This window comes from Pseudorasbora parva, chromosome 24 (genome assembly GCF_024679245.1).
Source record: "Pseudorasbora parva isolate DD20220531a chromosome 24, ASM2467924v1, whole genome shotgun sequence".
In the NCBI taxonomy this organism is placed as follows: domain Eukaryota; kingdom Metazoa; phylum Chordata; class Actinopteri; order Cypriniformes; family Gobionidae; genus Pseudorasbora; species Pseudorasbora parva.
The window spans coordinates 1,287,186-1,311,822 of record NC_090195.1 but is presented as its reverse complement, the minus strand read 5'-3'; the positions used below and the strand labels follow the sequence as shown (position 1 = coordinate 1,311,822).

Genomic DNA, 24,637 nt, shown 5'->3' with positions numbered 1-24,637 from the left:
TACCTACTTTTTCTGCAAAGGGACCAGGACAACTGATCCATGTAAAGGAAAGAATGAATGGGGCAATGTATCATGAGATTGAGTAAAAACCTCCTTTCATCAGCAGGGGCATTGAAGATGAAACGTAGCTGGGTCTTTCAGCATGACAATGATCCCAAACACACTGCCCGGGTAACAACGGAGTGGCTTTCGTAAGAAGCATTTCAAGGTCTTGGAGTGGCCTAGTCAGTCTCCAGATCTCAACCCCATAGAAAATCTTTGGAGGGAGTTAAAAATCTGTGTTGCCCAGCGACAGCCCCAACACGTCACTGCTCTAGAGGAGCTCTGCACGGCCAAACTACCAGCAGCAGTGTGTAAAAACCCTACAGCAAACTTACAGAAACTTACAGCGACTTACAGAAAATGTTTGACCTCTGTCATTGCCAACAAAGGGTATATAACAAAGTATTGAGATTAACTTTTATTATTGACCAAATAGTAATTTTTAATTTGCAAATAAATTCTTTAAAAACCAGACATGGGAATATCTGGATTTTCTTTTCTCATTAGTCTCATATAGTCGAAGTTTACTCATGATGAAAATGACAGGCCTCTCTCATCTTTTTAAGTTGGAGAACTTGCACAATTGGTGGCTAACTAAATACTTTTTTGCCCCACTGTATATATGTGTCACATAAATGAGCGTCACATCAGTCTCAACGTGTGATGGAAACGCCTGATACCTTGCATCAAATATGCTATACTGTAAAATATGATTGAAAATAAAGGAACTATCATGCAAGCAAGTGATTGTGTGATAGTGATAGTGATTTTTTTTTTTAAATCTTAGAAGATTTAAGGTAATCTGTAAAAATGAATTCATATATGAAGTAAAAAAATATTAATTTACCCAAATTAGTTTTTTTTAGTGTGTGGGTTTCAAAAAATAAGGATACCAGGATGTTTTGTTTTTTTAATGTTGTGGTGTAAACATGATACTTGGGTGGAAAAAAACCAATAAAACGTGTTCAAATAATGAGCAATAAATCAGAGTTAGATAAAAACTTGTTCATAGACAATTGGAGAGCATTATCCAATGTTTATTTGTCTTGCTGATCTTTCTTTTGAGCTTTTTATCTATATCTATAGGCTTATATCTAAGTTTAAAGTTCAGGGAAGAAGGAGTTAAACTTTAATCCCCAAATTAACCAAAGTAAAGCAGCAGCCCTTCATAGACAACTGCTGCCTATAAACATAATAAAACACCAACATAAATGACCTGGGCCTGATCTTGGTCCTCTCTCATGTCCCTCCGGTATGACACGCATTTTACACTATTTACACTACGCAAGGCTTTTATTTATAACATTTATCTAAACATCTGCATAACACAGATGCACAACTGATTTTATTATTTTTTTATGGAATAAAACTAAAACATAAGACAAGTCTCAAACAAGTCATCTGTAAAACTGAGCCAGCAGAGAAATTAAAAGTTCAACAAAATACACAAATTCACAAATTAATATCGCACACATAACAGATTATTGCTTTCAGATGGGGATTGTTTGACGTTTAACTCTGAATGCCAGCATTATAAGAGACTCATGCTAATGATTAACCACAAGAGCCTCATATTAAATGGATCCTAATGGCCTATTTCATGTCAGACGGTTTGGACTGCTGTGAAACCAACAGCCGTAACAGCATCAGCTGTCTTTCCAATTCTCAGTCCCACTGCTCACAGTGTAATTCACTTCAGCTGTCAGAGTGTTTCTCCCTGTATACAAAGAGCATATGACCTGTGTTGATATAACATACACCAATCAGGCATAACATTATGACCCATCCTAATATTGTGTTGGTCGCCCTTTTGCTGACCCGTCGACTCCACTAGACCCCTGAAGGTGTGCTGTGGTATCTGGCACCAAGATGTTAGCAGCAGATCCTTTAAGTCCTGTAAGTTGCGAGGTGGGGCCTCCATGGATCGGACTTGTTTGTTCAGCTCATCCCACAGATGCTCGATTGGATTGAGATCTGGGGAATCTGGAGGCCGAGTCGACGCCTCAAACTGGTTGTTGTGCTCCTCAAACCATTCCTGAAGCATTTGTGCTTTGTGTCAGGAGCATTATCCTGCTGGAAGAGCCACAGCCACCAGAATACCGTTTCCATCAAAGGCTGAACATGGTCTCAGCAATGCTTAGGTAGGTGGAGCGTGTCAAAGTAACATCCACATGGATGGAGGACCCAAGGTTTCCCAGCAGAACATTGGCCAAAGCATCACACTGCCTTCGCCGGCTCGCCTTCTTCCCATAGTGCATCCTGGGGCCATGTGTTCCCCAGGTAAGCCACACACACACACACCCGGCCATCCACGTGATGTAAAAGAACGCGTGATTCCTCAGACCAGGCCACCTTCTTCCATTGCTCCGTGGTCCAGATCTGATGCTCACGTGCCACTGTTGGTGCTTTCGGCGGGGTCAGGGGTCAGAGGTCACCCTGACTGGTCAGCAGCTATGCCGCCCCATACGCCTCAAACTGAGCTGCTCTGTGTATTCTGACAGCTTTCTATCAGAACCAGCATTAACTTCTGGAGCAGTTTGAGCTCCAGTAGCTCGTCTGTTTGATCGCACCCCACGGGCCAGCCTTCGCTCCCCACGTGCATCAATGAGCCTTGGCCGCCCATGACCCTGTGGCCGGTTCTCCACTGGTCCTTCCTTGGAGCACTTTTGATAGATAATGATCACATTTCATAATGTTATTGGTGTATGTAAACTGGATTTTAAAATTTCTACAAAATCATTGATTCCTTTTTATGTTATTTTCTTCAAAACACCACAGCTATAAAGATTTGCTTCACTATGGTGTATCTTAATTGGACTTACCTTAGTATATATCTTTAAGAGGTTTGATCATCAAGAGTATCAGACTAAGATCCACTGAAGTTTATCCTGTACACACATTTTGGCTTTCCTGAAAGGGTGAACATTGTGCATGAAGTTTATAAAACATACAATAATGCATTCAAATTAGAAAGTGGCAGCTGTTTTTGCCAAAATGGTTTTACAGAATGTTATTCAACATATATTATTGTAAAGCACATTTACATTAGCCTGACAAGCCAGACCCACATCAAGATGTTTGGTCTGGAAACTCTCCATTGACGGCTCATTCTGAGGGGCGGATAAACGGCTGTCTGTAAAACTCCCTCTGCACGCAATAGGATAGCGCTACACCAACCAGAGCAACGAAGGTGAAGCGGAGCTGACAGATTAAACATTCGCCGTATCCGGTCGGCTAAACTCGAACACATCTTCCCTTCTTCAGAATGACTTCAGTGCCGCTCTTTGTTCTTTTCTCAGAGGAAAGCTGAACTCAAGTCTTCCAGAGTCGCGGTCAAAGCTAATTCGGAAGAACGACGTTCGCCAGTTTCTGTGTTTACTAGAAGCACGCAAGCGCAACTCGGCCGTCGTCATTATGGCCCCGCCCACCGACTCTAAACACGATGTGATTGGCCCGGCAAGAGTTTGGAGATTACAACTCAGAAGGGTATTGAGAGTTGCTAGACCAGCCTTTCTCAAACTTTTTTCAGTCAGGGCACCTTACAAAAGTGCATACAATTTCAAGGCACCCCAGTTTAAAATATATTTTAAAAACACTGCATAACCCAAATTTAAATGCAAATGTCCTTTTTATTTAGACCGGACAGTAATGAACAGAGCATAATACTCCATTTCAAAGTAAAAACTGTCCGGTTCTTGTGGGGCTTTTCTTTTAAAAAACGATCCATGCTGCTGTTGCTTGTTTCTTGCTCTTTGTGAAATCAAATGTATTTTCGCGGTTAAATTATAAAACAATGTAACCAACTGCACAGTCACGCGACCCCGGTGAGGACGTCATGACAGTTACTGATGTGAGACGGATTTTTATGGTTAATTTTATATATATATTTATCTAAAATTAATGTAAATGTAAAACTTTCTGGCTGACCCCCCAGCGTGAGTTTTTCAAAGCGATCGTTATTAATGTGTCACTTTATGGTTTCCATGGTGACGCGTCATTGCTTTTCACGTGACACACCGCAGCAACAACAGAGCTGAATGAATGATGATCTGCTTTTGTCATTTTTCCTTTTTTATTCAAAATATTCACTAATTTGTTAGATATGGCCTGAAATATCTGATATTCCGATTGTCAAATATATACAAGTGGAAGTGTTTTGTTGTTTAAACACCTTTATAACGATCGCGTTAGTTGAGCTGTATGCACGACGGGCACCGCCATCGCCGCCACAGGCGCAGTTCAGAAAATCGGATCTGTTGGATTTACAAGACGTGAATTCATCCACTTCTCCCAAAATACATAAAAGTAAGTAGCAGGTGAACTGGGAATAGAGTAAACTTTAAAGTTACTGACACAATGTGTATCTGATATATGAATAAAACTAATTATAATGGAAAGGATTAATATTGCCTCTTCATTTTTCATCATTGTGTATTTTACAAACTCTAAATGTATTGTTTTTTTAGTACGTATATGTATGAAACCCAAAATAAACATTATGTGGCTGAAAACACTGAAAAGTTGTGATATATGACAGCTCTGAGCGAGCCCGTCTCTGGCTCAGTGCAAGCCAACGCGAAAGCACATTTGAATTTACATTTGAATGAACGTGATGCACTGACCGTTCTAATCACATGTGTAAATGTGTGATCGTACGTGCTAAAGGGATATAAAGAAGAAGAATGTATTTATATAAATTCAAATATTTTATATATGAAATTTCAGATTTTTTTTTTTTTAGCCTACGTAATTTTTTGGCGGCACCCCTGACACAGTCAGGGGGCACCCCAGTGTGCCGCGGCACCCACTTTGAGAAAGGCTGTGCTAGACGACACTCGCAGGCAGATTAAATTTGCTGCCGCTAGGGGACGTCTAGATTTCTAGGTTACATTTACATTCCATTATATACCAAATTGTACATAATTCTGTATATTTCACTGTTATTCAATTTACATTGTGCATTCCATAAATTACATAAAGTATGGAAAAACTGGATATTTTATTTGAATACTGATTTACATGATATAGTGTTGTCCGGATATGTGTGCACAAAACTGTATTACTAGTTGGTTCTGTAAAAATATTGATATATAAGGGAAATATGATGTAAAAAAGCCCAGGAAAAAATGAAGAGGTGATGATATGAATGTGGAATGGACTGAAAGAAAAACATACAAACCTAATTTCCTTCCTGATATCTGAAAATTGAACAAAATGCACATTTTAAAATATAAACGATGCAAACACCTGTGAGCACGCAGCTCTAATTCTCAATTTCACATTGAAACACATCAAGTTCATTGTGATAATCTTACCCTGTGAAATGTGCACTGATAATGCAAGCAAGCCCATCAATCATCTCTCGCTTTTGTTCTTCTGAAGTTTTATGACCTTCTGCTGGCCAATCACCTTCCATTCAAGAGCAGTGGGTGGCTGATAAAAGCAGAAAGATCAGAGCCGTACGATTCAGAAGAGGACTGCATTCACTGGCTGATCCAAAAACACATTGCAGCTGTAGCAGCCACGCTTTCGAGGAATTGATCGAGCTTGCAAACTTGTAAGCACCCACTGAAGGTAATCTAATTCATTCATTTGTAATGTGCTGTTATTATTTGTCGCTCCTTTTTATTCTAATTACAAGGTGAGTCACTGGACCTTTAAGCAATGGAGGGTTACATCACAGTGCACTTGAGTCGATACTGCTGGAGAAAATGTTAGAAACAGATTGCGACTAGAAAGAAAAGACTATAAAAATTGTTACAGCTTTTCGGTGGCAGAAAAACAACATCAGCTTAAAAAGAGCCCATTTCAGTTGGAGGAAGATTGTGGGGAAGCAGGAAGCAGAGAGGAAGAGAGAGGAAGAGAGAGGAAGAGAGAGGTGCTGGCTCATGAAACCTTTGTGTCTTTATTACTATAATTTGGTACAGATTATCTGTAATAAAGACACACAGAATCAAAGAGCTCTAAAAATGATAACCTCAGCATTAGACTGAAATGTAAGAAAGACAAATTTATGAACTAATAGATAGATAGATAGATAGATAGATAGATAGATAGATAGATAGATAGATAGATATAGATGAATATATAGATATTCAGACGGACGGACGGACGGACGGATAGATCGATAGATAGATAGATAGATAGATAGATAGATAGATAGATAGATAGATAGATAGATAGATAGATAGATAGATAGCATATGTTCAGAAGGTGTGCAGAGATTGGTGGTCATAGTTTGTAAGCTCAGTGTTAGAAATGTTCTTTTTAGAAGAAGAAGCAGAATTAATTTAATGCTGATATAAGCTGATCTAGTGCTGGTTTGGTGTTTGAGTAACTGGTGGACAATCACAGCTATTATTATCACCATTAAAAAAAACAATTGCTGATGAACCAGCATTTTTTTGCATTTCGCAGGAGCCAAGATGTGGTTCTCCTGGATTCTTCTCCTGGCTTCCCTAGCAGCGTCCTCCGTGTCGTCAAGAACACGAGAATGGGCTCAACACGGAGCTTTGATGTTTGCTGATCTCACTCCCCGAGAGATGTACGCCGTGAGAGACTACCTGTATTCCTGCAGCGAGCTGGGCCTAACCTCATCAAAAAAGAAGTCCCTCAAGAAGAACAGCATCCTGCTTATGGAGCTCAACGTTCCCCGAAAACACGAGGCGCTCCGTGCGCTGGACAGAGGACAGGCGAAACCTTCCCGGCAGGCGCGTGTTGTGGTGCAATTCGGGAACCAGATGGAGCCCAATATAACGGAGCTTATCGTTGGCCCCCTGCCTTTCCCGAAATCCTACCAGTTGAAGACGTTTAAGGGTGACCGCCCCATCCGCTTCGAGTCAAGGCCGATATCCTCTGTAGAGTACGAGCATCTAAATGTTGTTTTGGAGAAAGTAGCGGCTAAAGCAAACAAGATTCTGGAGGAGAGCACCGGGTTTACTTACGGCAATTGCACAAAACGCTGCTTGACCTTCTCGGACATCGCTCCTCGTGGGTTAGGACCAGGAGAAAGGCGGACGTGGATAATGTTGCAGAAGTTTGTTGAGGGCTACTTCATCCATCCCGTGGGCTTCGAGGTCCTCATTAACCACAAAGACCTGGATCACAAAAAGTGGACGGTGGAGAAGGTGTGGTATAACGGACAGTACTTCGACAGCGTGGATGAACTTGTACAGAAGTACGAGAAAGGGACGATCTCAAAAGTCAAGCTGCCCGAGCATGATGAGAACGATCTTTACTCGACGTACATCCCCCGTGGACACATGAACACACGGACGAATATCCATGGAGCAAAGCTTGTCGAACCCGAAGGCAGCAGATTCCACGTGGATGGGAACTTTGTGGAATATGCAGGATGGTCCTTTGCCTATCGGGTTCGCTCTTCAGCTGGGTTGCAGATCTTTGACCTTCGCTTCAACGGAGAGAGAATTGCTTATGAAATCTCCCTGCAGGAAGCCATCGCCTTCTACTCTGGAGATACTCCAGCCGCCATGCAGACCAAATACATTGATGCCGGGTGGGCGATGGGAACCTCGAATTATGAATTGGCACCTGGGATCGACTGTCCAGAAATTGCTCATTATGTAGACCTTTACCATTACTATGATACGGACAAACCTGTCCGTTACAGAAACGCCCTCTGCATCTTTGAAATGACCACAGGACTTCCTCTTAGAAGACACTTCAACAGCAACTTCCAAGGAGGCTTTAATTTCTACGGAGGCCTGGAAAACCAGATTCTGGTGATCAGAACCACATCAACCGTGTACAACTACGACTACATCTGGGACTTTGTCTTTTACCAGAATGGCGTAATGGAGTCTAGAGTGAGTGCGACTGGGTACATCCATGCAACGTTTTTCACGGAAAACGGACTGAACTATGGAGCCAGGGTTTACAACTATGTACTTGGCAACCTGCACACTCATCTAATTCATTACAAAGTGGACCTTGACATTGCAGGTGAGTTGTTATCGGTGTACAATCTGAACTCGATCTATTTTGTGATCTCTGTGCAAATTACAACACAATTGGAGCTGATTGCCTAATCTGTTTCATTGATAAAAAGACCATTTCTGCTCTGTCTCTTTGAACAGGGAGGGATAACAGCTTTGAATCCATTGATCTGAAATATGTTAACTTTACCAACCCCTGGAGCCCAGAACACTTCATCGTGCAATCGAAGATGCAGAGGACGCAGCATGAAACTGAACGTAGCGCTGCCTTCCGCTTTGGCAAGAAGTTTCCCAAATACTTGCACTTCTACAATCCCAATCAAAACAACAAGTGGGGGCATAAGAAGGGCTATCGAATTCAGTACAACTCGCATGGTAACAGTGTTTTGCCCCGGGGCTGGAGGGAGGAAAATGGCATTACGTGGTCAAGGTGGGCTCTCACAAAATAAAACATTTGCCTATTTTGTGTTCTGTTAAGCAAATCTACATGATTTTGTTGATTGCAGATACCCACTGGCTGTAACCAGACACAAGGACAACGAAGTCTCCAGCAGTACCATCTATACTCAGAATGACCCTTGGGAGCCTGTTGTTTCCTTCGAGGATTTCATTCGCAACAATGAAAACATTGTTAACCAGGTACACAGATTGAGGATTGAAGAATGACTTGACCTCCAATTCTAAATGAGCCTTGTGCAGTCCAAACAGGTCCTCACGTGCACTATAAAACAGACAGGACAATGAAAAAAACAGTAACAACTATAAACAATATTTCAATAGTAACAAGTTGCTTTACAGCTTGAAGATATGCCAAACATTATCAGATATTTATTCAGAGGTAGTAGGAACAGGAAATATCCTCAGAACGGCAATATATAAGTATTCTACTGAATTCAGTGCCAAACAATAAAGATCTCACTGACAGATTGGGAAGATTGGGAAGTGTTATTTTAGCATCTGATTATACGATTATTATTTTTATTAATATTTTAAATTAGTTTTTATTCATATATTTCCATTTCCATTGTAATTATAGTTTAAGTACACTGCAAAAAATAGTAAATGTAGGGGGAAAAAATCTTAATGTAAGAATTTTTAGATATTTGGACTAGAAACAAGATAAAAATACTTAGTAAGAAAAGCATTTTTTGTAATTGTCTGGTTTTGTCATTTTTATTATTATAATTGTATGTTTATATATTTTGTTTTACTTATTTCAAATGACTAGTTATTTTAGTACATCAACTTAAAATTGAAACATTGCCTTTGCAACCAACTAAAATAAAATAAAAAGTTGAATGGGATCAAAAAACAAAACCAAAAAATATATACTATTTACACTATGTAAAAATAGCATTTTCTTTGTAACAAGTGTAATAGTTAGATGTTATTTATACTTAAATATAGTGGCAGATAATATTTGCACCTCAGTGTTGTTGTACATATGCGATATGCGATTAGGACAATAAAGCCCTCACTAATCCTACCTTAACCCTATAAACAAATATAAACATCTAAAATATTTTCTTATTTTCATTGAAAATAAATGCCTTCCCACAGCGGCGTAGCACCAAATTTTGGGCCCTGGGTACAAACCATCTTGCCCCCCTTGGAGCTTGATTAAATAAATGCTGCTTATAATGAGGAGGACGTTTTAAGCTATGAATCTTGCAGGATGTTTTAATGGTACAAAGTCCTCTAATATATCAAAAGATAAAGAAAAATGTACAATTCTAATATCCTGACCCCTTTATATCTTATTTTATACCCAATAACGAAAATGTATTTGTATTGTTTTAGCTGTAGTTGACAATAATAATCCTTGTAATAGGTAAATTAATAGACACATTTCTTTGCAGGATTTGGTTGCTTGGGTGTCTGTGGGATTCTTACACATTCCTCATGCTGAAGACATTCCAAACACCGCGACTCCAGGAAATTCGGTGGGATTCTTCCTGCGTCCCTTCAACTTTTTTGACGAGGACCCTTCGCTTGCGTCCCGCAGCACAATCATTGTGCGGCCAGATGAAAAGGGCCAGCCAAAGATTCAAAGATGGACTCCAGAGGTCATAGGTCACTGTGTCTCAGATGAGCCTTTCTTCTATAATGGCACATACGGAGGTGTCTAGAAAGAGACTGAGCTTCATGTCGTGTTGGTGTTCTTGTGCTGTATATAATATTTAGAAAAAGCGCAGAGTTTACGCCTTTAAATGCTAACGGTGTCAAATATTTACAACCATAAAAACACTTTTTACATTTCATCTGAACAAATGAACCCCAAGACCTTTAAATGTAAAACTGTATCTTCTTCTGACATTAAATATTTTCACAATCCTCACATAGAAATGTCTTTGTCATATTTCAATTCACAATCAATATAAAGATATATTTTGCATACATTTTATATAAATATTAGCTTAATTGCAGGTTATATGTAATGAAAATAATGTCACAATGCAACAAAAAAAAAATATTCTCAATCTGTTAAAATTGTTTCTAAATTGAGATAATTTAGGATCTTGCTAATTTTTGTATTAATCAAATGGCATTGATAATAAACAGATTGTTTCAAGGTTCATTTCATAACGAGTTTTTCGTGAGATACACTTGCTGAAGTGTTTTGAATATGAATGTGTAATAATTTTTGTACTGAGAATACTGTGTGTTTATACTGGTTGCCACGGTAACCACATTGTGAGATGAAGTGAGTACCCTTGAAATCCGTAAGTGAGAGGATGTATCCATGGACGGGGCTTATCAGCCAAGAGCATCCAGGATTCAGGATGCTTCATCCGCATTCGCACGGCTCCAGCTGTCCTGTATGGGCCGAGCAGGAGCGGGAAACAGGCTCCTTATGCAAACAGCTCCATTCTGGAATCTCTCTGCAAACAGTCCACAATTCACCTGCAGGGTCTCCCATGGAAACCAACAAGAGACGGCTGGAGACAGAGAGCTTTAATACATATGATCAAAATCTTACAAACTTATTTTTATTTACAATACAGCATTTTTGCTTTTGAATGTGAATATATTATATATATATATATATATATATATATATATATATATATATATATATATATATATATATATATATATATATAAATACACACACACACACATGTGTATATATATATATATATACACACACACACACACACACACACACACACACAACACACATTATATATACACACGTATATATATATATATATATATATATATATATATATATATATATATATATATATATATATATATATATATATATATATATATATAAATATAATGTGTGTGTGTGTGTGTGTGTGTGCGTGTGTATTTATATATATATATATATATATATATATATATATATATATACACATATATGTGTGTGTGTGTGTGCGCGTGTATATTTAATATATATATATATATTCACATTCAAAAGCAAAAATGCTGTATTGTAAAAAAAAATAAGTTTGTAAGATTTTGATCATATGTATTAAAGCTCTCTGTCTCCAGCCGTCTCTTGTTGGTTTATAAATATATATATATATATATATATATATATATATATATATATATATATATAAGGGCTGTGCAATATATCGAAATTATCGAAATATGGCAAATGTACATATCGCAATATGTATATCGCAATGGCTTGCAATATCTGAATGATTTTAATATGCTATACTTCAACATTGTGAAAAGTGTACGTTTTAGGTCCCACATCGGCAGAGAATAGACTGGACACATACTGTTACTTATGTGGCTTGCTTGACGTTAAAAAGAGTTATTAAATGCAATAATTTGCGAAAAACAATAACTTGCAGTCTTGTGCTGTTTGACACACACACCGAAACGTGAACAATGTGTGACACAAATGTTTGCTAAAAAACACTGCTGGTCACTTTCAGAAGTTGTAGCGATGCTTTCTTTTCCCAGAAAGAATGTGAAACACAAATGGTTTCATTCTCAGTTTTTAAATATTTTTTTAATATAATTGAAATAGATTTTACACACTAATTGCAATATCGTATCGCATATCGAATTATTCAACAAGATATCGTATATCGCATTTTTCTTCAATATCACACAGCCCTTATATATAAAAAGTTTTATATATATATATAATCTTATTAAAAACAAAATGATAGTCCCAATTAGATTATTGACAACCATATTCCTTTACAATGCTATATCCAGATTTCTGCCGATTCCGTATAATATCAGTCGGCCGGCTGTTTTCGCTGTGTATAAAACACAATACGCTTCAAATGATTACTCGTTTATGTTAAAATGTAAATATATGCACTACTTAGGCTAATGACAAGACAAGACGATCTGGCTCTTTTGAGGGTGAAAAAACGAATCAATCATCGATAGGCTACCCGTCACAGTTCTTTGTTTAAAGTTTATGGCCGGCACATCTTGGGAATTTGTGTATCAAAATGATGCATTTGTGATAATTCCGATAGCACACCGAAGGCTGCACAAACAAAACGTGTTGCACTGATTTATCATCTGCTGTCAGATTAGATTATTGTCGTTATTCTAGAGTTATTTTTGCATCTTGTTTAGAAATAAAAAGTCTCTCACCTCAGAAAAAACGAACTTACCTGTCCTGTCAGACGTCTCCAACTGCGCGCGCAAATGTGTTTAACTTTGTCAAATAGCTAGTAAATCGTGAAATTACCACAAAAATATCAATAAATGATGTTTATTCTATTTATCAAGATGCGTCTGTGTTTTAATTTGTGATAGTATTGTGTATTTTAAGAAACTAGTTTCTGTAACCTTAACCCCAAACACCACTTTATTTTCACTTTGTCCTGTTTTCTATATTTTTCTGTGACTGTGGTAGCTCATACAAACTTACGTTATATTGTATTATTAAAAACTAGTTTGGGACTGTTAGCCATTCCTTATACTCAGTGTTAGCGTCATTCTTACAATGTACGTCTATTTAAAAAATTGGGACAATGTGTGTTAGTGTGTCAACCATTTTTGAGAAATAAATTTGTGTTGTGCCTTAATGACCATGTGAAAATGTGGGTCCCATGGCCACACCACGGGTATACATCTGATTTTTCATGTGTCTGCTGGTGACCAATAAGACATTCTTTTCTCTATAAGACTATTTGTCCAGATTTTACAGTGTATGTTAAAGAGTCTGTACTAGCGATGGAGCAGGACAGAGATGGAGCGGTAAAGCGCCTTATAGAGGCATTCCATTCCTTAAATTCACCATGGCAACAACAACTCACACAGAGCAACAAGTTCTGTTTGTGAGGGTCTGATGGATTTCTTTCTACACACACGGTCACACCATGTGGTGTTTTCATGTTTTATAGCGAATTTCCATAATGATTTTACACTGTACACGTGTATAATGTATAAACACCAATCACAGAAAACGTTCTGCATTTTATTTTAATCTTTTAGTAGCCTATGATATAAGATGTTTTCCCAATGGGAACCAACAAAAACTCCCCACAAGGACAATGATTTCGGATATTTTGTCATCATAACAGATCAATCAACACTAACATTTTGCAAATAGACAATTCTTGTAAAGTGAAACATTTAACATTCATCTTATTTTCACAGCCTGTTGAGTTAGGAAACACTGACACCTAGAGGCTATGTGAGAATAATATTACTGTCTGAAAACATTCACTGATTTACTTTTATCCTTCAAATACCATACTTTATGGAAAAATGAACAACAAAATATTAAATATTGAAACTTTCCTGTGCAAGCGATTTTTAGTCAACTGTTATGATCAGATGAATACATTACAATATAGCAGTGATATAAAAATATTTTTTATTAATTCTCTAAACGAATTTGTGCGTAGTCTTGTTAAATAAAACCGCTGTAGTTATTAAAGCAAAAGCAGATTTAAACCTAAGTTAAATGTTGATTAGAGAAGTAATTGCATCTGTGTATTATTATAGTGTTTGGATTAATTTGTCCATTAATTTCTTTTTTCAAATGCATTTATTTAACACTCATAAATATAATTTTTTCATATGGCTCCTTAATTGGAAAACTAATGATGATGATATTTCAACTTTTGCAGTCCAATTCAGTCAGGCTTTTATATATATGCTAACAACAACAACAATAATAATAATAGTAATTATACAAATAAAAATTGGCCTAAAATAATAAAAAATAAAGTACAATACTGATGTGAAGACTAATGCAGAACGCGGTGGGTAATTAACTAATTGCTAATAGATTGTGCCATCTTGTTGATATTTTCATGTTTTCCCCTGAACACGCATACATCTTAAAGAGGTATACACTGACAGAGAAAAGTTTGTTCATGCATATGCAATTTTTGTTTATAATTATAATTAGTAAGTACAGGCTATTCCATAACTTAGTTACATATTAAGTTTATTTTGATGCATGATATGACATTTTTTATTAAGTATATGCTCTGTAATACGATCACTGTAAAATAAACTGTTACTACAAAAGTTATGAACCTGGGTGTGCTCTTTCATACCAATCTTTCATTTGAAAGCCACATTTTTAAAATCTGTAAAACTACATTCTACCATTTTAAAAATATATCTAAATTACGGCACATGCTCTCAATGCAAAATGCTGAACAGCTAGTACATGCGTTCATGAGCTCTAGATTATTGTAATGCTCTACTGGGTGGTTAGATAAATATACATGTCCTTCTCAAAACATTAGCATATTGTGATAAAGTTCATTGTTTTCCATAATGTAATGATAAAATTTTTACTTTCATATATTTTAGATTCATTGCACACCAACTGAAATATTTCAGGTCTTTTATTGTTTTAATGCTGATGATTTTGGCACACAGCTCATGAAAACCCAAAATCCCTATCTCAAAAAATGAGCATATCATTAGCATATCATACATCTAGTAGAGTATATAAGAGTATATAAAACAGACAGGATGAGGCACTCGTGTGTGTCAGCGCTATTGAAGATCATTAACGAATGGCAGGAGTATCAGAGGAGGTCACACTTTGTGGTGGGTCAATATTCTCCAGTTGTTTCTTCACACTTTCGTACTCTTTTTCCCACTCCTCTTTGGAGAGAGAGGAAGGACTGACCTCCAGAAACTTGTAGGCATCTTCGTTTTGGAGCCTAAAGATGACAGATGCTCTTTTACAGCCTTCACCAAAACTGCTCCAAGCCTGAGGAATTAAAACAAGTACAAGTCACATTAGACTTTGAGATGAAACCTTAGTAAAGGCTGGACAAAATGTGAGGAAACCAGCGTTCACTGGTGCAAATAAAGATAATACAGGTCCTTATAAAAAAATTAGCATATTGTGATAAAGTTCTTTATTTTCCATAATGTAATGATAAAAATTAAACTTTCATATATTTTAGATTCTTTGCACACCAACTGAAATATTTCAGGTCTTTTATTGTTTTAATACTGATGATTTTGGCACACAGGACTTTTGGGTTTTCATGAGCATCTAGTAGATGGAATCGGTCCTTCTCCACAATCTTCCTCAGGGTCCGCTCACCTCTTCTCGTTTTTTGCCACACTTTTTCCTTCCCACAGACGTCCCACTGAGGTGCCTTGATACAGCACTCTGGGAACAGCCTATTCGTTCAGAAATGTCTTTCTGTGTCTTCCCCTCTCGCTTGAGGGTGTCAATGATGGCCTTCTGGACAGCAGTCAGGTCGGCAGTCTGACCCATGATTGCGGTTTTGAGTAATGAACCAGGCTGGGAGTTTTTAAAAGCCTCAGGAATCTTTTGCAGGTGTTTAGAGTTAATTAGTTGATTCAGATGATTAGGTTAATAGCTCGTTTAGAGAACCGCTTCATGATATGCTAATTTTTTGAGATAGGAATTTTGGGTTTTCATGAGCTGTGTGCCAAAATCATCAGCATTAAAACAATAAAAGACCTGAAATATTTCAGTTGGTGTGCAATGAATCTAAAATATATGAAAGTTTAATTTAAATCATTACATTATGGAAAATAAGGAACTTTATCACAATATGCTAATTTTTTGAGAAGGACCTGTATATTTCTATAATCATGTAAACATGAATTTTACCTCTGAGGCTACTTCGATTGTTTGAAGAAACTCATCTTTTAGATCGGCAAGGTCTTCAATAAGATCTTCTCCAACAAAGGTCTTTTGTTCCAGGTATTTGAGCATTTCAGCAACATATTCCCAGAAGATTTTGAGCTGAATCAGAATTTCCTGAATTTGTGTCAAGCTCTTCTGAACTTCATTTAGATGGATGGGGTCGGGTATGGCATCTGGAGAGAGGAAATAAATGTTTCGACAAGCCACACATTCAGTCCCTGTCCGCGTCCCAATGTGAATACTCTCTATCCTAAATAGTGTGACATTAGTCATTTGCAATATGATTTAGGGCAGATAAGGTGGATAGCCGGTCTTAAACTAGACATGAATCTTGCCAAGGCTTGTCATGTAGGTATACTTTAAACATGAAAGAGAACAGACTCACTCAGTTCAAAACTGCCCGTGGCAGCCTTCATCTGCAAATCAATGATCTTGACTTGGAGCTGCCACTCTTGCTGTTTCAGATCAGACTTTTCAGCAAGTAAGCAGTTCAATTCTGCTTCAAGAGCCTCCATTTGTGCAATATCCTTAGGATCATTTACAGCATCATAAATGCTTTTAATAAGTGGCCCGATGAATGGCACAAGTGAAGCGAAGATGCCGAGGCCTGTATTTGTTTGTGATTTGGCCATGGCAAAATCTTGAATCTCTTTGCATTTGTTGTTTATCTTGTTCTCAGTTTCCACAAGCTCTTCTGTTATTTTTTGGAGTTTAGATTTCAGATCATCCAGGGTTTTTTCAATCTCCTTCAACTCCTTGCTTTTTTCTTCAATCTTTGTATCTGTTTCTTGTTTTTCCTTGATAACATCACTGGTTGTTGATGCTACATCTTTGTTGTGTATTTCATACCTACACAATGTGGAAGAAATGTTGCAGTGAAAATAGCATTTTATAGCAATGGGCTGTTGTACCTAGCTTAAAACATGTTCATACGTTTAGCACATTATAGCAGCTACATGTAGAAGAATTATTAAATTATTACTCAAGGTTTTCTTACTTTTTCACTAACCCCTCCACAGCAGTGATAATGTCTTTGATCCATTCTCGTGCCTTATCTAGGAATTTCACTGCCAAAGTCGGCTTATTTGTCTCCACAGCTGTCATCAACATTGGAAACAGCGACTCAACCAGGTTTTTACTGGTCCCTATACACTGTGAGAAGGAAGAGACATAAGATCAAGAATCAAAGATTTTAAAAATCACTAAACATTAAAGAAAAAGATTCAAACTCATGATTCGGCTCGACAATGTCACATGATTTCAGCAGTTTGGCATTTTGACACGTGATCCGAATCGATTCGCTGAATCATAACCGTTTGAATCTTTATTTGAGGATTGAACACAAACGCGGAAGAGAAGACAATGCTGAATAAAGTCGTAGTTTTTGTTATTTTTGGACCCAAATGTATTTTGGATGCTTCAAGAGACTCTAATTAACCCACTGATGTCTCATATGGACTACTGTGATGATGTTTTTATTCCCTTTCTGGACATGGACAGTATAGTGTACATACACTTTTATTGAAGGAACAGAAAAGCTCTTGGACTTAATATAAAATATCGAACTGTGTGTGAAGATGAACAGAGGTCTTATGTGTGTGGAACGACATTAGGGTGAGGAGTTAATGACAGACATTTTTTGGTGAACTAACCATTTAAACTGCAGTTCCTCGACTGGCCACTCGAGCGGCCCAACTTTACAGCAGAAAAAACATGTTGACAGTCTGGTACAAAATTGTGGTTTTGTTCTATACGTCTAATTTTGCCCTTCATGACGACTGTGAAGGGGTGAATTTATTTATAACTCATTTGATAATATAAAGCCTTAAAGTTCTGCATAATGAAGGGCGTGGCCACTTTGATTGACAGGTGAATTGCCATTTGTCTGCTGTCTGTTAGTCATTGCGTCACCTAAGCTCCGCCCACGCCCCGCCTCTTTGCCCATTTTCTGTTATCCGATGCGACGATCAGATGGTCTCTACCCATAGGATTCTAAAGTTCTGATGCGCAAAGTCATGGACACTGCTCACGTACAAACTTTTAGGTTATATTTTTTAACTTCAATTTTAAACTTTTCATGGCTCACATTATGATATTACGTATTTATTTCCAGTTAAGGCTGAGAGTCTCATTAGCAATTTAGCTAAATTTGATCTAAAAGCTATTGTCTACAGACACTTCATGTTTGGTGAATTGACACAAATGACTACTTTTTTCTTTTTAGATAACAAGATAAGAAATTAATGAAACAAGAAGTGAAAAGTGAAACATACTTTCAGCATGATTGAATCAGAGGATCCGAACAGACCCTGGGTTTCCACAGCCCGACTCCTGATGAGTCTCTCCAGGTTGGTGAAGTTGGCCAGACACAGGTAAGAGAGATTGTAGAGAAGGGCTGTCTTTTGGGCAGTAGGGATAAGATCTTGCATAAAGTCCGGGCCTGACTTGGACACAGCCACTGGAGGAAAAAAAACAAAAACACATTGTATAATTGTAAAGACTGAACAGATCACACTGATGGCTGGTATTGTGTTCAAATCTGTTCAATGAAATAAACTAATACTTGCTTTTACTATCAGCCATCCTTGTAGTTTTACACAAAAATGTGTGCAATGAGTTCTTCAACAGTGCACTGAAAGTAGAACAGTTATGTTTGGATTAAAAAATGATTAGAAAATACAAAATTTAACTGGAATGATATCTATACAATTATTATAAAAATGTTAAGTGAGATTGACTTACCTTTGTTTCAGCAAGTGATGTGGAGAACAGGGTATCTGGTGCTTTTATACTAAAGGAATGACCACACCCCGCCTCTGCCTTCAGAGAAAATTACTTCCAAAGAAACTCTGAGTGTGATTGTGAACACTGGAAATGAACGTCCATGTGAGTCATGTGTTCAATAAGATATTGCACATCATTATAATCAATATACGGGCAATACAGAAATATTCCATTTAAGCATTTTGACAATGTATTATGCAATGTTCTTAAAGGGGGGGTGAAACACTCAGTTTCAGTCAATCTCATGTCAATCTTGAGTACCTATAGAGTAGTATTGCATCCTTCATATCTCCGAAAAGTCTTTAGTTTAATTATATTTATAAAAGAAATATGGGCTGTACCGAGTCTTTCCGAAAAAAACGAGCGGCTGGAGGCGTATCGAGTGGGCGCTCACGCTTTGTGAGAACGCTAGGTTTATGTTTGGGTGGTTTTACAATAAACAAACTGACACCTATAGTGGTCAGCTAAACAAATGTATTTAAACACACACCATAGATTGCATGCTCCATTGATAAATTAACTAATGTTATACACGATATTTGCCAGCAGCCATATCACCCTGTAGCCCAAGACTGGTTTCCCACTGAAGCTAAGCAGGGCTGAGCCTGGTCAGTACCTGGATGGGAGACCAACTGGGAAAACCAGGAGCTGCTGGTAGAGGTGTTAGTGAGGCCAGCAGGGGGCGCTCACCCTGTGGTCTGTGTGGGTCCTAACGCCCCAGTATGGTGATGGGGACAAAGAGCACCGTCTTTCGGATGAGACGTTAAACCGAGGTCCTGACTCTCTGTGGTCGTTAAAAATCCCAGGATGTCTTTCGGGAAAAAGAGTAGAGGTGTAACCCCGGCATCCTGGCCAAAATTTGCCCATTGGCCCCTGTCCATCATGGCCTCCTAATAATCCCCATATCCTGATTGGCTTCATCAGTCGGTCTCCTCTCCACCAATCAGCTGATGTGTGGTGAGCGTTCTGGCGCAATATGGCTGCCGTCGCATCATCCAGGTGGATGATGCACATTGGTGGTGGTTGAGGAGATTCCCCCCTTCTATATGTAAAGCGCTTTGGGTGCCTTGAAAAGCGCTATATAAATTGAACGCATTATTATTATTATTACGATCGTTACTGATGTTTACTCATGCGACGATAGCCAACAATGGACATTTGAAGCAGTTTAACTCACCGGCTGCTTCCAAAGCAGGACCGAACCTTTATCGCTGGGACCACTCCGTCAAAAACATGGGCATGCATTTCCTCTCTCGCTCTAGTCACGCGCGCGCGCACCCTACCGGGAGAAGAGCCCGTACGGTAGAGGTCTTCACGGGGCACCCGAGACCCATGGACCCGGGATCCAACCCGGGACCCGTACGGGTTTGGGTCTATTTTTTAAATGGTCAGCCGGGTCCGGGTCGGGTCCTAATCTATTACTACGGGTCCCGGGTCTGTTAATGTTGTAGCCTATGTAATACGTCAATCGGACTCGGAGAACACCTGGCCGTGAGAGTCAGCGCGGCTTGTGTGTTTTGTGTAACTTACAAATTGCTAAATTAGGATAAGAAAAGTGTGAGACGGGAAATGAGGTTTAGAAATACACAACAACAACAAAAACACAAGCTCTCTCTTTCTCTCTCTCTCTCTATCTCTCTCTCAGCCATTTAGAAAGCGGGCAGATTTAATGCATGCGCGCGGTAATAACGTACTCAAGAATATATTTCAAATCAGCAACAAGACCTCAGGTGAACTGTCACATAAATGTTTTCTGTGATGCTCAAATTGCATTAAAAAAAGGCTCATATATCAGGAGCTCCAGCTGACGCGCGAGTGCAGTCTCAAGCGCGTGTCGTGTTTCTATGGCACTCCGAGCTTCCGCAGTGACTGTAATGACTTTAAAAATAATATGAATGAACCGTCTTATTTAATCGTAAAGTTCTGCTAGTCAGACTCGGCTCAGAGAGATTATGGCAAATAAATAATCCTAACGTAAGCGGCCATGGCACTGAACGAGCAATAGTTATTAATTAAAAAGGGCAAACAGTCAAAGTTATTATGCAAATTAACTCATAAATCCGTCACTATGAAATAAAATTGACTTTTAGCACAGCTGAAATGAGTGAATTAAGCATGCTTGGAACAATTACAGAGGAATATTGTAATACATCACAATCAAGGTACAAGGGAGACAAAGGCTATCGTTAGGTAGGCTGACTGAGACAAAGTTATTTTTCGCAGCTTGTTTATTAACTTGTTAACAGCAGTTTATTGTGTAATATGAGACAATCGGATCCAGTCGGGTCTGTGTTTTCCCGCCGGGTTCGGTTCCAGCTATCAAATAATAGACGGGTCCATGTCGGTTCCGGGTACTATATTTTTGGCATTTTTCGGATCTGCACGGGTCCAGTTTTTGAAATGATAGACGGGTCCGGGTCGGATCTGTGTTGAACATTGCGGGTCTCTTCGGGTTCGGGTGCAAATTTTTGGACCCGTGAAGACCTCTACCGTACGGCCCACACAAGGACCTTCCGCTCTGTCGACGTCAAGCCGACCCATACTCGAAAAAAAAACTCTCCGAAACTCAGAAATACTCCATCAAACGTCCAACATTAGTTTTTGAAACTTTGTCTATGTTTAGGATGGGAATCCAAGTCTTTAACAGTGGAAAGCTCAGTATGCATGAAACAGCATTTCACCGCCCCTTTTAAATATTTGAAATATCCAGATTTGTTATGTATTGTTGTGTTTTTCTAGGTTTATGTAAAGGTTAAAGGAACATTCAATCCTGTCATCTTGAGAATGCTATGAAAACATTTAGGGGAGCGCGGGGCTCAACCTAACGCAGGGTTAGTTGAAACGCACGGTTTACGCACATGCCAGTATGATGACACTTTGTATTTACTAGTTGCCATATCAGCACTATCTAGAGAAAAAAATAGTGCCAAAATTAAAAAAACCTTGGGAAGATATCACTGCACATTTATTTTACTATAGCAAAAGTAAATTACTTAAGTTTTTCTCATCTCTGTTTTTTGTGTTTATTTAAAATAAGACAAATCTGATATTATTGTAATCTTATCTCTGTTGAGATGGTTCTTTAACGCTGATCTATCAGCAGAAGACACGAGCCGTGGTTTAAATCCCAGGTGCGCAGGTAGGGTGTGTTATAACACTGCTTTACAATGAGCCTCTATTAGAACTACACTACTTATTATATTCTATACTTTTATGAATTCTTTTGAATTTATTGAGAGTCATTGTTCAGAGATTATTAATTTCTATTCTGTTTTTAACTATACTGTATAGCTTTATTAACGATGTGTTTATTAAAATCAAAAATGTGTGTATTTTTAAATATAAAAACAGCCATTATTTTATTTCAAAAAGTTAATAATTGTATTTTATGGACAAAATATTTGAGTCTGTTTTGGATATATTTTTTTATTATATCATAACATTTTAAGCTGTCATTTGCTCATGATATGCCCCCTCACATGTACCCCACCTATGGGGCATTTTGTCACATTTCACTTCCATTCTTTGGGGTAAATCAAGAAAACAAGTTTACACTGCATTAATGAAACAAAACCACATAATTGTACTGGACCAAAAAAAAAATACTCTAAACTCCAAGGGGATTTACATAAACTGAGACGTTACGTTAGGTTTAGGTTCAAACATGGCCTGGGAACATTTTCCAAACAATAAGATTTAATAAAACATTACTACTTGTATACACTGCAAAATTTTTTTTCATATTTTAATATATTTTCAAATTATATTTGTCAACCTTTTGCCAAGAATAAGTGCGCTGTAACATACAGTACATCAAAACGAAGACAATATCATAACTGATATCTTATTTTACCTTCACATTTTATATACTCAAACATTACACAAACTAAATCGTATTGTAAGGTCCATCCGTAAGCCCAAGGACAGCCTGATTGAAGGACTTTTGTAAGTTTTTTCAGCTTTTCTGTTAAATTCACTCAATTTATTGATATCGAATTTCTCCATTTTTTCTACTCCTTCAACAATCTTTCAACTTCTTAATAATGCTGGATAATCATGAGATAAAAAGCCATTCCTGGCAATAATATAGTTTACATTATAATGATAATATAAATCATATTATATTAAAATAGTATGAATTAGAAAAAAAAATGATTTGCTGGTCTCAAGTCATTTTTCCAGAATAATTTATTAGAAACTCACCGAACTTTCCAATTGGCCCTGCAGCTACTACTGTGCTGGCATGATCATTGTGTAACCGCAACAAGACCAAACATACAGACCTGCAAACTCCTCAGAGTAAAAAAGGTGACAGTGCCGGGGGGGGTTTATATATATATATATATATATATATATATATATATATATATATATATATATATATATATATATATATATATATATCATAGACTATATATAGCATTTATTTAATTAAAAATGCAGTAAAAAACGTAATACAATGAAATAATATTCTGATGTACATCATCTGTTTTCGCTAAATGAATATATAGTAAAGTGTGATTTATTCCTGTGATCAAAGCTGAATTTATCATCATTACTCCAGTCTTCAGTGTCACTCATCATTCTCATATTAGGATTTGATGCTCAACACACACTTATGATTATTATCAGTGTTGAAAACAGTTTTGCTGCTCATGATCATGCTGCTTCATTTTTGCGGAAACCACCATACCATTCAAACATTTGTGGTAAAATTAAAAAAGAGAGAAATTAATACTTTTGTTGATAAGACATAGGCTACATTCAATTGATCACAAGTGATTTTTTTAATATTACAAAAGATAATTTATTTAATAAATGCTGTCCATTGAACCTTCTCATCAAAGAATCCTGAAAAATAAAATGTATCATGGTTTCCACTACATTTTAAAGCAGCAATTAGAACTGTTTTCAACACAGATAATAATCAAAAATGTTTCTTGATTATCAAATCCTCATCTGAGAGTGATTAGTGAAGGATTAGTGACTCTGAAGACTGGAGTAATGATGATAAATTCAGCTTTGATCACAGGATATAAATCACACTTTACTTTATTCACATAGAAAAAGGCTGCTTTCATTTGTAATGGTATTTCACAGTATTACTGTTTTTACTGTATTTTTGATTAAATAAATGCAGCTTTGGTGAGCAGAAGATAAACATTTCAAAAGCTGTCAGTTAGCACTGCATTATTCTTATGATATAGGCCTACTTTATAGTCAATAAATAGCCTACATTGAGATGGCTTGAAAAACACAAAGCATATATTGTCGCAATCGTCTGATTGTCGTCGTCACGTTTCATCAGCTCATAGCGATTGTTTTCCTTCAGCTGCAGCTCCAGCGTGACAAAGTTTCTACGAATCCGCTTTTGGACTTTCCGTGAGAGCGCCCTCCTCATATTTAGATACGAATAAAATGACAGGTCATGCATAGATTATTTTTTGTCTCTGAATTTAAATCTTGAAGTATTTATCATGTATTCATGTATTGATTGTGACCTCAAGAAGTGCGCAATCGAGGCTCTCTTTAGCGTCCCTGTTAACTTGCCCGCCCTCGCGCAGGTAACGCTGGTTCATATCCCGCCCGGAGCGGGTCGACTAAGATCGGGGAGACCCAGTAAATGTGCGGAGGATGAAAGTACACTTTATTAAAAGTGCAGGGGACACGTCCCGTAATCTACGCACATGCTTGAATTGAACACTAAGCTTGCTTCCTTCCATCCGTCAGACTCGCGTGGTTGCCAGGCGTCTCATTCAAT

General features: G+C 37.7%; 2 protein-coding genes across 3 annotated transcripts in view; one reads left to right on the top strand and one right to left on the bottom strand.

Annotated features, from left to right (window-relative positions):
* Nucleotides 1-4,062: 4,062 nt before the first annotated feature.
* On the top strand, nucleotides 4,063-10,378 carry aoc1 (amine oxidase copper containing 1). Its single transcript, XM_067434855.1, has 6 exons — nucleotides 4,063-4,347; nucleotides 5,425-5,616; nucleotides 6,460-8,004; nucleotides 8,139-8,427; nucleotides 8,504-8,636; nucleotides 9,857-10,378. The coding sequence occupies exons 3-6, from the start codon at nucleotides 6,468-6,470 to the stop codon at nucleotides 10,124-10,126; spliced, it is 2,229 nt and encodes a 742-aa protein (XP_067290956.1). The 5' UTR covers nucleotides 4,063-4,347; nucleotides 5,425-5,616; nucleotides 6,460-6,467; the 3' UTR covers nucleotides 10,127-10,378.
* A 3,059-nt stretch (nucleotides 10,379-13,437) lies between these two features.
* LOC137063693 (uncharacterized) overlaps nucleotides 13,438-24,637 on the bottom strand; it is a 31,190-nt gene continuing 19,990 nt past the window's right edge. The window contains exons 2-8 of one of the 2 annotated variants that reach the window (XM_067434958.1): nucleotides 18,835-18,960; nucleotides 18,660-18,724; nucleotides 18,366-18,550; nucleotides 17,090-17,244; nucleotides 16,478-16,941; nucleotides 16,057-16,265; nucleotides 13,438-15,174 (exon numbers count right to left, since the gene is read on the bottom strand). In XM_067434958.1, coding sequence (XP_067291059.1) covers nucleotides 14,968-15,174; nucleotides 16,057-16,265; nucleotides 16,478-16,941; nucleotides 17,090-17,244; nucleotides 18,366-18,550; nucleotides 18,660-18,675 — 1,236 coding nt within the window. In that variant the 5' untranslated portion in view covers nucleotides 18,676-18,724; nucleotides 18,835-18,960 and the 3' untranslated portion in view covers nucleotides 13,438-14,967. Of the gene's footprint in view, nucleotides 15,175-16,056; nucleotides 16,266-16,477; nucleotides 16,942-17,089; nucleotides 17,245-18,365; nucleotides 18,551-18,659; nucleotides 18,725-18,834; nucleotides 21,504-24,637 lie in introns of those variants that run through there. The other variant, XM_067434959.1, reaches the window with a different exon arrangement.

Coding starts and splice junctions, on each gene's coding strand:
- aoc1 (XM_067434855.1), top strand. CDS start 6,468: ATGTGGTTCTCCTGGATTCTTCTCCTGGCTTCCCTAGCAGCGTCCTCC. Junction 8,428..8,503: donor AATGGCATTACGTGGTCAAG/GTGGGCTCTCAC, acceptor TGTTGATTGCAG/ATACCCACTGGCTGTAACCA. Junction 8,637..9,856: donor ATGAAAACATTGTTAACCAG/GTACACAGATTG, acceptor ATTTCTTTGCAG/GATTTGGTTGCTTGGGTGTC.